Source organism: Pocillopora damicornis, chromosome 5 (genome assembly GCF_964200805.1).
Source record: "Pocillopora damicornis chromosome 5, jaPocDami1.2, whole genome shotgun sequence".
NCBI classification, from domain to species: domain Eukaryota; kingdom Metazoa; phylum Cnidaria; class Anthozoa; order Scleractinia; family Pocilloporidae; genus Pocillopora; species Pocillopora damicornis.
In genome coordinates this window covers 166405-180978 of record NC_142674.1, presented here as the reverse complement: position 1 = coordinate 180978, position 14574 = coordinate 166405, and the positions used below count along the sequence as shown (strand labels likewise).

At 37.2% G+C, this 14574-nt stretch overlaps 1 protein-coding gene across 1 annotated transcript; it reads right to left on the bottom strand.

The window, feature by feature from the left end:
* LOC113684100 (alpha-aminoadipic semialdehyde synthase, mitochondrial) lies at nucleotides 1–14130 on the bottom strand. Its single transcript, XM_027201424.2, has 24 exons — nucleotides 13613–14130; nucleotides 13134–13218; nucleotides 12631–12698; nucleotides 11967–12113; nucleotides 11468–11546; nucleotides 10831–10958; nucleotides 10205–10387; nucleotides 10027–10112; nucleotides 9682–9793; nucleotides 9508–9570; nucleotides 8460–8524; nucleotides 7943–8085; nucleotides 7183–7312; nucleotides 6615–6725; nucleotides 6145–6253; nucleotides 5594–5670; nucleotides 4755–4818; nucleotides 3999–4166; nucleotides 3259–3351; nucleotides 2634–2746; nucleotides 2113–2201; nucleotides 1933–2000; nucleotides 1582–1690; nucleotides 1–1117 (listed from the first exon to the last, which is right to left on the bottom strand). Exons 1-24 carry the CDS (start codon nucleotides 14027–14029, stop codon nucleotides 1002–1004), a joined length of 2823 nt encoding a protein of 940 aa, XP_027057225.2. The 5' UTR covers nucleotides 14030–14130; the 3' UTR covers nucleotides 1–1001.
* Nucleotides 14131–14574: the final 444 nt, after the last annotated feature.

The following is a 14574-nucleotide window of genomic DNA, read 5'->3' as shown; positions in this document are numbered from 1 at the left end:
TTATCAAATTTTATTTTATTTTGATTACACCAAATTCATTGTGTCCTGCACACGTGGGCGTTCAGAGGCAACACAATACAAATATTTCAGTTAGATGAGTACAGCACTTATATTACTTTTAGGACGTGTGTTTCAGAATACATCTAAAATGTAAATTTTTAAATTTTCATGTAATAAAAGTAGGAATTTTAAACACTGCACTAATATTCTTCTCTTCTGCATCAACTTGTATTGTTTTTGTCGTAGAAAAGTTTTCACAACTTTAGAGTAACTCACTCAGTTCAACATGTGTTAAGTTTTTATCTAACTACTTCTCTTAGGTTTAGAAAATACATTTACAAGTCCTTTGTCAACATTTTATGCTCAAAAAGGTTTAAAAACTACACGCCAGAAAGTATCAGTAAATAAAATACACCAGAAATATATAAGATGCAATTGCACTTCAACAGAATAAATATGGGTAATGAATAATTTAACGTCCTTAAAATAAACAAAAATTCCTAAGAATGGCATTTTCAAAAAAAGAAATCCTTGTAAATAACATAAACCATTTTCCCCATTTACTTTCAGAAAAATGATTGGCTTCAAGTAACTTTCCTTCGCCGAGCAATTTAAGTCTCCACTCTCATGATATGTATATTGCACAATTTAAGTTTGCCATACACAGTGTACTATTAGACCTCGTAACATAAATATCCAGCATTTTCAGCAAAAATTCAGTCCCAAAGAATTTACTCTCCTTGAAATAGAATCTCCTCAGGCCAAAATTTCCGTCCGAAGTTTGTCGAGTATTTATTTATCTTACGAAGAAAAAAATTCTGAAATAAATGCGTAGATCCACCATATAGGGTTAGAAGACCCAACACCTTGTATTATGTGCAATAATACAACAAAAACTGAAAGCTCGTAACAAAACCAAGACAAAAAAAATGTTTGAGAACCCAGGCTTTACCAAGGCCGATAAACAAATCAATTAAGATGTCTGGTGATAAAATATCATCTTACAATACTGTTGTGGTCATTTCGCTATGAATTCCCTCTGCTTTGAGTCGTTTAAGTAGTGGTTTGTAAATTTCCCGGCTGAGAGGAAGAACAACGCCAGTGGCTTTTAAGTCCCCTGAAAGGAAACACAGAAAGATATCGCATATCTAAGAAAATTTACGAAAAATGATTTAAGAATCATTTTTGTACAGAGTAAAATCGTTAAGAGTAGGATAGTTCAGTTACGCCTCAACTCTTACTTCCAACGGCAAAAGGGTGGTCATTTGAAGGTAGTGAATGGGTATGTAGAAGGGGAGGGAAGGCTTCAAACTGGATTTGTTCTCACAGGTCCCAAGTTCAACTTCTCTACCGAGCCTGCAAATATTCAACTGATTTGCCCCCTAGAATTTGAGGGTTTTGGATCATATTTATTGCTTTTATAACTTATATTTGATTTACTGACCTGAGTAGCTCTTAAAGTACTCGCGTGGCTAATGGCACTTCTGTATGTTAATTGTCAGTTTTATAAGTTTATATTTACTCATTCTTTTATTCACTCCTAGAGCTCTCTGCTGCCACTGGGAAAATTAAGTCACTCACCGTCCAACACCATCTTTGTAGCGATCGCCACAGGAAGCCCAACAGTTCGCGCCATGGCTGAGTGACCATTCGGATCACCATAACAAATCATGTCAATTCGACGGTTTTGCTGTCGATGATGAGAAGATCCATTGATAATCGCTCATAATCAAACGCATGATCAGAATAAGTTTGGAGTTAAAAAAAACACTTCTGCTCTATGACTGGCTGCACACGCAGACAAGACGTAGAAGAACCTGTGTCCCATCTTGCTCTCAGGATTGCCGTCTCACTCCCTCCAATTATTTTTAACTACTTTTACAAGGAACCAAAATAAAGACGACGTGGTAAATCTAGAAGTCATTGCCATACCTGTGTTTTATCCGGCAGTTCCACACCTATGTCATGTTGAAGTAACACCATGTCTCTCTCTCCCTCTTCTGTAAAAAAATTCGTTTTTCTTTTCTAAATATAAATCTTAATTTCACTTAGTAACGAAACGAATCATAAATCATAAACTGGATGTGAAAATAGTAAACTGGGAAAACTCACTATAAGCCAGTTTATCTGTTAAGTACAAACAGAGGGTGTCCAATGGTGACTTTTGTTGAAGAATAGGTTCCTCAGACAGAAGACCAAGACTATAGCAACAGCACCAACATCAAACGATTAATACAAGTTTGACATGTTAAGATAATGCAAGGATAATATCATATTCTCAATTACGAAAAAAGGGAAGCAATTTGGGAGAATTTCATATATATATTTTCTATCTAACCTATGAACTAATTAACTAGTGAAGACAATCTAACTCAATGAATGATTAACTTTGTACTTATTGCCTATCTGCGTGGTCTCTGTATGAAGGTGTCATTTGCCTATCAAATTTGCGAATTTAAGTGGCTCTGCTTCGCCTTTTATTACGAAGATTGAAAGAAAGGTTGGCTATCCAAGCGCAATGTGAAATAACAGAGAAAATTTCCACGCCACGAAAAACCAGATTATCCTTAGACTATCGCAGACGAAACAGAAGGGCGTCTTTAAAAAGCATTAAACTAAAAATGTGCACTTACTCTTTGATCGCCTGCATACGAGCAGGATCCTTGCCAACTTTTTCGAAGACAACAGAATAAAGCTCAGAGTCACTTGCGTCTGGTTTACCCACAAGTTTGGCCAGGACTTGTTTCTGTAGATGTAACAAACCACACGAATAGTAAGGGGTAGGTTATTATATATACACTTCAAAAAGGAATCTATTAAGGCTACTATGTTTGCCTCGCTTCCAACCTGAGGCTTCGTAGTTCAACAAAGGTGGCGCCCAACTGGTACCTAAAAGACAACGTGTGCCACTTTGTCGGGGTCTGTCTTCTCTTACAGAATGTCGAGGTCAGGGTCATTGTCCCACTGATCATCTACGGTAGCATACGATTCTCATTTATTAATAGATGACTGGAACAAATTAAGACTATGAAAGTGAATACGTCGATAAACATTCCAAGTGTTACGAAGCAGGTACAATAAAAACGAGGCGAGGAAATTGCCACAAGACGTCTGTCTTTTTTTTAACTACTTAGACACTAAGGCCAGTCTTTTGGGTAAATATTTGTCCTCAAAACATTAACCTCAATTTATTGGAAACTATTACACTGACATGTGAAAGCTAGGGGTAAAATATCCAAACAAAATCTAATTTCTTACCCAGGGTAGTTCATGAGCCAGAGCAAGGTCTGTCCGCTCTATCGTACTGTACATTCCAAGCTGATACAAAGCTAAACAAGCGGTGGAATATCCCTATGAAACAAGAGCAGATCGCAGAAATCATCTCAGGGAAGTGTTGTTAAATTCGATTTGCATTTGTCTGAGAACAGAAGCCATACAAAAAACGTTTAACCTCGCGTCTCCTCTGTCTAGTTATCACTTAGATGGAAATTCTGCAATTTGGCTTCAACATATTCGAAACATACCACACCCATAATAACACTACTTTACACTTGTGTGGTATAGTTGTGACGACAAAATGATGATAAAGTTAAAAAGTGGTATTTACGCTCACACAATGCGCTCCGAGGCGACACTGGTAGTGAAACTGGGCCTTCAAAAATCCTCCAACAAAACTCCTATTCCTTCCGACAATCCTCTCAAAAAGAATAGAAATGACGAAAAAGCGAGCCTCCAAGTTAGCAGGCATACACAGCTGTTTCAACCAGCATGGGCTCCGTCTGTCGGGCAAAGCTAACAAAACGAAAGGCTCGTATCATTCGTGACAAATCAGTATATCGCTTACTTGAAATATCTCAGCTGCCTACGACGACTGAGACAATCAAACCAGCGAATATCAATAAAATATGCCGAACTTCTGCTAAAATCTGTCTACACCCATTGACCAATTAGCGTTCGCCCTTAGACTATCGTCATACTACACCAGCATTATTCTGTACCTCATAGCGCAGTGTTCCTCTGAGTATTGTGTTGGCTGTGGTAATGTCATACAGTTTTCCATATTTAGTTGAGTCTCTGTTGGGATAACACTCCAGTCTGTAGCCAGGAAATATGTCTGTTGGTTTTATTTCTTCTATAAGAGCCCCTCCTGCTTGAACTTCAACACACTTCAACACAAATAAAACAACAAAGCATATAAGAGGAAAACAAATTCTTCCAGCACTGCGACTTTTAATCGTCATTACTTCGAAAAAGTTATTGCAATGCAATCTGTCATTATTTATTCATTCAATAATTAATTAGTGTTAGCTCTACTAGACGCGCGTTTCTCCACCCACGGGAAGATTTAACACGAGTCAGGGAGAGGTTTGCGGGGGTCTGGTACTAACAATGTCGGCTCACGTTGTTCAAGGCGTCGTACTTTCCCGCGGGCAAAGAAACGCTCGTCCCGAAGCGCTAATTATGAGGGCCTGATCACAGACTAGCCAGCGCCTGCTCCATGAACTTTTGCTCTCTTCGACGCAACTGTCGTCATAGGTACTTACGTTTTACATTGTCCTTCGGATTCTGTCGACCGTTACCCGAATCTAAGTTCGTTGTAACGAGTAACTTATAACGATCGGAAAACAAACGAAAAAATCTCTTCTAGAATACATTTTCCAAGGAAACTTGCCTGCCTAAAGGCGGTGTAACGACACAAACTTGCCGATCGGGATAAAAGGTTATTAAATTGAAAACATTAAAATCAGTATTACCTTTCCATACCACAGATATTTAGCACTATTCATTACACTCAGCAGACCAGCTCGTGGACTCCAACTAAATTAAAAGAATTGCAACCACAAATGTAAGACTACCTGTAAAACTACTTCATTCTACTGCATTTTTACTAGGAGTTTTATGTCTTCTTAAAGATCGTTGACCGAATCTGTTGCAAGGAACTTTTTCACGACGCAAAATGAGTTGTGTTCTATCAGAAGCAATGTTAACAGTTAGATTGTGAGCTCAAGATTTCTATTAAGTGATAGCTGATGAGGGCAGAGCCCGAATCAGCTGTCACGCAGTCGTTTAAAACTTAATAAAAAGATAAGCTAATGTTATTATCGTATTTTGGTAGCTATTGCACAATGTTAGCCTAGTCACTTTTCGCACCACCCATCAGGGAAAAAGTAGCGAGTAGCGTGGCTCATCAAATTGCACACATTGTGGTAGAACGTTTGTCGAGTAAAACCTCGTGTAAACAAAACTTTTTCTCCCAATGGCCGAGGATAATTAATTTCTACGAACAACAAACGCACTGTATGCGACTGTCAGGAAAAATGAATTTTACACCGTTCTTTACTCGACGGCCGAACTAAGAATCTGACGGTACCTTCCTTACTCTTTCAAGACACACGACAGTACGGGCATATGTTGTATGCATGACGCAGGACACATACGAACCTCAATATCTCGGAAAAATTCTTTATAGCTCCGACCGGTTATTGGAAGGTCAAGGGGTGCAAATCCTGGTTGGAAAGGCTGATTCTAAAGTATGTATCGCAAAAGTGAAAGCTTAATCAAGCATTTCTGGATAGACAATGTAATAATTTACCTGAACTTGTATCTAAGTGGGTTGTCAGCATGTTCTGGTGCTGGAAGGCCACCACAGAATGAGCGGTAATACTTGATCTGTATATGGGACAAGACAAAGGGTTGTTCGTGAAATCGTCGTACTAAATATGTTTTTGCTCTGCTTACAGAAAAGAATATTGGCGACACCTTGCCATAGTTGACGATGCGATAGCCAAATGGTTAACACACTGGAATTCTGGTCAAGAAGTCGGGTGAGGTCGGTTAGGTCGTTGTTTTACGTTCTTGGAAAGACAGGAGTACAAATGAATGACAGTGGACAACCAAGGAAGCCTGACAAATGCTCGAAGGGGGAAGGGGGTAACCCACAATGGATTAGCATCCCACCTTGGGGAGGAGCAATTCTCCTTTCGCTTCTCTGCTTCTCTCGTTTTACCTTCATAATGGCAAGAAGGCAAGCATGCGATATTCATCAATCTCCAGAACTCGTCAAGATTCTTACACGTGTACATCAAAGAACTAATCTAGTGATAAGTAATGGGATTGATATTTTTAGCTTGGTTTATTACTGACCACAGCTCCCTCAGCTTTAGAATCATCAAAGCATTCCATAGCTAACAAGTGATCGATACCAGGGTCCAGACCCAACTCGTTCACGATAGCTATACCAGCATCTACTGCGCTGAAAAAGGCCAACAAAAGAGAATAAATTATGAAGAAGAGTGTGAACGAGCATGCTCAGATCGCCGCTTGTGAATACCGCTACTTGATATCTGGTAATACATTAAGGCAATTCTCAACGCGAAAAAAAAAATGTTTCCATGTCATTAGATCCAAATGAATTGGCACACATGCTGTAAGAGTAAGCAGGCTTGAGCAACACGAGCCTTAGCCAACAATCTTAAAGAAAAAGTTCTTATCCACCGACTGATGTTGTGAAATATAAAATAATTAAACAAACTGCAAGCAAGTTCTTTCTAATTATAAAGATATTATGATCCTATAGTAATTGATAAAATTTTGTGTACAGATATCTCTAATACCTTTGATGTAGCTCTGCAATCGGTGGCAGTACATAGCTGGCAGTTAATAGATTCGTTTTGTGTGTGATGCAACTCTTGGCTACAACATGATGTAGAGAGTAGGGAAGCAAACTGAAATTAAAAGGATACAATATAGTCAATTAAATATTAAAGATAAAGTCACATATTAATTAAAGTACATGTCAAAATATTTCAAGCACTCTATAATGAAAAAAGAAATGAAGAAAGTGAAATCTGAATAAAAAGTAATAAATTCAGTGTGAAAGGATAGTTAAGAGATGCCAAGTTCTATCAAAACTGGACATGTAAAGGTTAATTACTACTGTCACATTCCCCTTTACAGGTCAATACCTGCTGGGGTCTGGGAATGAATGGATATTTATTAAGAGAGCTAAATTAATTTATTGAACTTATAGGGTTGGTCCTCGGGTGCCAGTAATTCTCTGCTTTGTGAAAAAAAAGTGATGAATGGTGACCTGGCAAATGCCTGTGAGATGCTAATAAAGGAATTCCCCCCCCCCCCCCCCCCCCTCATTCAATGGAAAATTCAACATAGCCATATCCTCACCTGATCACAACATCATGTTGCTGGATCAATTTGTTTAACTTTTCCTCTGATTGTGTGACATCAAGGAGTGTTGGAGTGGTGTTTCTGTACATAGCTGCTACTGCTTCTGCTTCACTTATTTTGTCTGATGCTAAAGATTGTAACATATATATCAGAACTATGTGAGGGAAAAAATTAAATTAAATGCTTGAGTGATAAAATAAAATGCATAGCTTTTGGCCAGTGAGATCATTTTAGGATTTTCATAAGTTTCTCCCTTAGTTTATACATTGATCAATATCCTGACCCTGTCTCTTTCCATCAAATAAGTATCTTTAAATCTAATTGTTCATTGTCATTTTTATTGTCATCCTGAAGAACCCAAGGAAACTTAAATAGGTAGCAAGAAAAAAAATTAATGATTACATCTACTGATTATGAGTTCAAAAGTTTAGAAAAGACAGAAAGAGCTATTTCTGGTATTACTACCCACTGAGAATGTCAATGGGAGGGGTGGAGCAAAGGAAGTACAGTTGCATGAGGGGCAAAGGGAGTATAAGGGGTGAAAATGAAAATTTAAATGTATGTTGAATGAAATTTCTAGAGGGAAGTGCATGTAAGGGAGAACATCAACTGAAAAATCTTTTGGGTTTGGTATATAGATGTTATATAAATCTGGAATAAGCAATAGGAAATAAAACAGTGGCTGAAAAAGAATTACTTTTCACTAAGCAATATCACTATTACAGTGCAGTGTTGTGACAATCACAGAAGAACTCACCAACTGTGATTGCAAGGCTTTTATCTCTCGTAAGATATTCAATGCATGGAGCCACAGTGAACCCAGAGCCAAGCAACAATACTCTCTGCTTGATTGGCACAGAAACATTTGGTCCTAATGCTCTGGCTTTTGCTTCTTCTTGGCTGAGATAAATGATGCAGTAAGACTGGTCAAGAAGATTCCTTAGTGTCATACCGCATGGTTGTTAAAACATTTTAGTTAATTCTATAATTACCAAAGGAATAGAATTAATGAAACATTTATAAACAAACATTACCATATTGTTACCTTGGAGATAAAAAAATATAGGCAAAGTACTGGACAGCTCACCATTTCTAGTCTGATTTCAAGTTTCCATTTTAAGTGATCAAATATATTCAACTGGTCAGGAATAATATCAATTACTTAACAGCAACAGCTGTAAATTATTATCGTAATGCCAGTGGTATATACCCAAAGCATCTGAGGTGTGTTAACCAAAATTTCACTCTGCAGTAGATTGAATTTCAGGGTTTACCTTTTCCTTAAACCTGCTATGTATTTGTAGTTTTCTGTTAGCAATCCATTAGAAGTGATGATTGCCTGGGAATGCCAGTGGAAAAGATAATTTTAATACTTAGCTATTAAACAGCATTGATTACTGATATTCTTTCACTTCTAACAAACATCGATTCTCTGCTTTTGTCTCCTCATACATTTCATAGCATGTAATTCTTCCTAAAAATATGTCAGATATTGAATTTTAATAGCATAGTGCTAGGTTTTGTAGTAATATTAAAATGTTAAAAACTGGTGGCCACTGGCTTCAGTTGGCATGAAGAAAATCCAAGCTTTTTGTCCACAAGCATGGAAGCTGCCAGTAACCACAGCTGCAGTGTGATCTACCCATGTTTTAGCTTCCCTAACCACACCGTCCAGCTTATACTACTTAGCAAAAAAAAAACAAAACCAGCTAAGCAATATATAACAAAACTAATAGAAGGAAGAATGCAGACATACTTTGTAATAAGGTAGAGATAACTTTCACAAGGATTTTGGAGTAATTGTTAATTAACAAGAAGGATTTTCATTCTGCAAAGCATAAATTTAAGAAGAGTCAGTATTTTGCAAAATCGACTAGCAGTCCATTTAACAAAATAGTATCTCTCCTAAAATTACTATTTTGTGAAGTATATATTTTAATACCATGTAAGAAATAAGAGGAGGCCAAACTCTTTGGTGATATACTAATTTGTGATGTTTAAATGTATTTTTGTGACATGAAAGAGGTCATGTTGTCACCATAAGGTGATAATAGTCAATTTAGCAAAATAGTAATGTGATAAATAAAAATCCCTCTTATCAATTGACGATTACTCAAAATCCTTGTGAAAGTTATCTTTGCCTTAATATAAAATATAACTGCATTATTCCTTTGGTTTTGTTATATCATGCCTAGTTTCATTTGATTCATTTTGCAAAATAGAATAAGTCCACCAAACCTACAATTGCATTTGACTAGGGCACCAAACCTACAATTGCATTTGACTAGGGCAGCTAAAAGGTACTTAGTCTAAAACACTCACATTTCTAACTGTGTCAGACAAGTGATGCTGCTCTTCAAAGGAGTCAGTAGCATTAGAATCAATCTGAAAAACAAAAAAACCCTTTTATATTTTCATACATTAAAAAGGAATTCTGTTGAGTTGACTGATGGGGCAAAAGTATGACAGAAAAGAAAATAAAGAGAAGTATGTTACCATTTCTTGTAGCCATGGGAGCAGCAGTTTACCAAAATAATCAGTGGCCTCTCTTGGCAACTGAGCAGGAAGATTATCAATTGAGCAAATAAGAACTCCATCTCCAGCCATTCTATACAGAGATACAGCATAAGAGGAAATTGCACACAATTAGTTAATCTGGTAAAACGCAATTTGGCCCCAAGACTTTTTGGCCAAAGAACAAATTAGCTTTTACCTCAAACATACTATTAAATGCAGTGTTTGTTAATAACTGTTAGTATTTTATCTGTTTATTAATTACTCATATTTTAAGTCATTGTTCATTTATGATTTATATACTTTATATTTATTTGAATCATTTACCCAATCTGTGAGTTTCCTGTCTTGATATTGTACAAGTGGAATGGATACTCAATTGTTGTACATTCTGTCATGAATTCCAGGGAACCCTGGAAAAATGGTAACAGTGTATTAAAAGACATGAAAACAGTAAAACAAAATTATAATATTAAGAACCTGCCAAATTAATTTACAAGCTCACTTCATTGTCAGCCGAGATATCACAGATTGCCAACAATCTATGTGGCAGACTTGGACAGCCATCATATGCACTTGACCTCTGCATTGTCTTAAGAATATTTCTAGCATCATCGTAGGTCAGAAGGCGTGGCACACTGGGGGCCCAGTAGGTTCCATTCACCAGGACAGACATGTAAGGAGCAACCTACATATGAAAAGAATGAATGAACCTGTAAAAAAGTTAAGAATGGCACTGATGCTGACCAGCTGCAAGGTGCCATAATTTTTCCACTCAGGTGAGGGACATTCTTAGAAATGCAACCTCGGCTGATCATTCACTAATTTTGAAAGGTAGGTTCAATACCCTGACCCAAGACTGTTACTTTCTGTAAAGACCAAAGCCTAGTATTTGAATTAATACCTCTATGTATTATTTTTGTTTATTTTTCAATAGCACTGGGCTCATATTTCTCAGCATATACAGTCAAGTTAACTGTACTTTTGAAACTGTAGTTAAAAAATACAACTTAAGTTGATCATTTGTTTTTGGAAAAATCATCTGCAAAGTGTTGACCTTACACGAGAGTTTGTTGTGTTCTTCTCTGTTCCTAACAATTTTAAGTCACAACTAGATATTAAACAAATAACCTTTTCCGCAAATGTTGATCTGTATCTATCTGGATGAGCATCATATTCCTCTGCATCAAACACTCCACCAGCCTTGGGTACAAGGTAATCTTCACGGCTTACAACTGTTCCAATCAACTTCCTGTGGTCTGGCAGTGGATCACAATGATTATTACATGCATATACATTAACAAGGTGTGAATTATTTGATATTAAAAGACTGAAATATCTAAACCCTTTCACCCTCAAGAGTGATATTGAAAAAATGATAGGCAAATTCTCTTTGTAAGTACCATGGAAAACATATAGTGAAAAGTTTAGAGAACATGCAAACTGATGTTAAGGTGTTAAAATGGGTCAATGGTCTAAAATATTTAAGTTGTTACTAACAGCTACACGAAATTAGCGTAAAATACAATTAATGGTCACATTAAAACACCATTACATTGGAATATGTTTAGTAGCAGCCAGGAGACTGTTCAAATTAATTTTCTATTCCACGTCAGAGTGTATGCATTACATTGGTGGTCTTTTTTGCCTCTTTCAACCACACAAACGGGATGGTGTGGCTTATTCTTAGAGGGGTAAACATAAGCTCTTATAATAACCCCAAGGTTCCCTACTCAACTTCTATTGTACCAAAATGCTGTAACCTCACCTGTGCTTTGTATAGCTTTTCTCAGCTCATGTGGCTCAACATAAATATGTGGAAGTTCCTGAAACATTTCTTGAGCACCCTGTGGATAATCAACAAATAAAGAATAAATTGTAGGAAGGGTGAATGAGTCCCACAGTATAGCCCAGGCAAAACTAAAACTTTGAGGGTGGGGGAAAGGGTGATCTAGTTACATGGGAGGAACAAATTCTTAAATGTATGCATTGTTACTAAACGGCGAATTCAAGTAAAAGGTAAAGTACCTCAGGATATCAAATCAAAGATATTGTAAAACTGAGATTTTTCAATTCTATAAAACCCAGATGAAGAATTGCAACTTTACAAGTGGTGGATTTTTTTATTGGAGAGATGTGCCTCTTGATGAGTGGAGTCCTTTATTTGTTTATTTGTTCATTAATCAAAATCAAACTCAAATCAGATTTTAAAAATATATTTGAAATACTTTTTTGATTTAAAATAGTATATAGTTTGTTCAGAATACCTGAGACACATTTCCTGAGCCAGTAAACACAAATGACAAAGGTCCAAAGTGAGCTGGTAATTTACCAGCTTTTATGTCCTCACCAAGTTCATAAATGGCAAGTTTTGCTGCCCTGCTGTTCTTGTAGTTATGAGTTGCCCCTAAATACTGAGAAAAAAATTATATAAAATTTTGATATCATCAATTTGAAGTTGTAGGGTGTTAATTAGCTAATGTCTTGAGACCATATATATGCATATTATGGAGTGATGCTGCCTCTTTGCTGAAGACTTGCTCCAGATTTTTCTCAACATCAGTCACAACAACTATATTATAATCATTTGAAGAGCTTATCTCACCAATAATAGTCTCTTAGGTCCATGTCATTTCCTTCACTTAGACGTGAGATTAAAGAGTGAAGCTATGACTCTTCTTTTTGTCTTAAAGTTTTTTTAAAATTTTTTCCTTTTCTTTACATTTTAAAAGCTACAACTTGGTTACTGTAACAGAAGGTTGGTTGAAGTCCCACTTGACTGCCTTTCACATCACTTGCATGACACACATTTGAGCACCATGCAAGTACAAATTGTGGTAGAATTTACAATGTTATACAGAGAGAGAGAGCATCATAATTATGTAAAACAATTTAAGCTTAATATTGTAAATCTAATAATATGTTACTTACCATGAAAGGTGTGTGATGTCCAAGGGCAAGAAGCCTCAACCCAAGACCATGAAGAATATTTATCATACCTATGGGTAGAAAAAATAAAGAGCTGTTTTATTAAATGCTCATACTGTGCTTTCTGCTAAAGCATCTCAGTAAACCCATTATCTGATGAGCAAATTCCTTTTTGCCAGTCGAGTTTACATCACACAGAATCAAAAGTACCCTTCCTTGCTTCAGCCCTATAAGACATTGGAGATTTACCTTCTAAGAGTTTAACCCACAAGAAACTAGTAAGTAAACAATAGAATTGACTTCAGTGTCAACACATTTTTGACAAAAAATGAGCTTCATCTATAATATTGTAACACATCTAGAATAATCCAAGATAATGAATCCCCCAAACTTAACAACTTGATATTGATTGTCCACACTGCCTTACTGTAGCCACCTTGAAATATGACCAAGCCCCCGAACACGCCCCCACGTTCGTTTACTATGTCGGCAACCAAAACACAAACCTCCAACACCGGCGAACTTGCCAAAAGCACACACTCTTTGTCCTTTGCTATCCACCATTTTTTCGTAATCAACTATTCGGATGTTCTGCCAGAAAGAAGGGATTAATCCAGACAATCGAGAAAATTTTCATACAAAAATGCAACAAAACTGCGAGGTGTGAAAATCATTATACACGTGGCGCGAAAGCGAAGAGCAACAAACGACTCTCTTTCAAAGGTGGTAAAACAATTGATCGATCTAAGAAGACAAATAATTTACAAATTTGAAAAGCAAATTTCTCAATTTGATTTTGCGATGACTGTGTGTGTACAGCTCCATTAAAATCACGATGAATTTGATCCGTGGGTTACAAACGTAGGCGATCGAAAGTTACGCTTGGTCGAGTCATGTTCGAATCAAACTCAATTAGATTTCATCAAAACTGTGATAAATCCCTATAAGACTTCAATTACAGCTTAGAAAACGAAAATATTCTTACCTTTTCAAGCATTGCATCGAGTAGTGGCATATTCGCCTCTTGGGCCTTGATCGTATGAGAGAAGAAAGCGTAAGTCTTGTCTGGAATTAACAGATCAATGGGGACAGCTTTCACGCCGATAATCAGCGAGGCAGGACTTAAATCTTCTGTTATGACTGCTCCTGCTCGCTCGTATTCATCCATCGTGTATGCTCGTCTTGTCGAAGGCTGTACAAGAACCTTGATTCCTTTATGTGCAAGTTCTGCGACATGCGAAGGTGCTATGGGTGCTCGTCTCTCCCATACATTTATGTCTTCTCTTCTAATCGCCATAACTCGCTCTCCATTGCCAGTTGACAGAGATTTTCGTTGCAAAGGTAACAAATTACGTGACAATATTCCATGGCTATTTGTTCTAAGTGCTTTCACAGTCCACATATTCAGATCCTTGGAAGGAAATCCTGCGATGAATTGATGTAGTATTTTCACTGGTTTGGCGTATTGGCGGGTGATCAATTCAATGGCGTACTGTCCTCAGGGAGGGGAGATACAAGAAATGATTGTGAGGCGCAAGATGATTGGTCATTTTTGGAAGCCGTGGAAAGCATGTGCTATAACTTTGAACATCATGACTAGAACCACGGACTCTAACCTGGACTATGGAGTGTACTTATAGTACGTTCTTTCACAATTATTGAGTTCCATTTGAACGAATATACATCATCTTAATGTGACTATCGGGTGTAGGGACGCATCGGACTCGAATTAACGAACAAGTCTCAGGTGGGTACGTGTGACATCAAGCGTCTTCTTTTCTTTAGAGCTGCACCAAGGACAGTGAACAGAAAGCACAGATAAATAAAAAAGGAAAAGGAGAAAAAAGGGAACTGATGGTATGGTAGCGCTCGTGCCACTGACAAGTGACCCTCAGCTGTCGGTTGTTAACTGAAGAACCCTTTTGCGGGATACGGCTTGCGGGATGA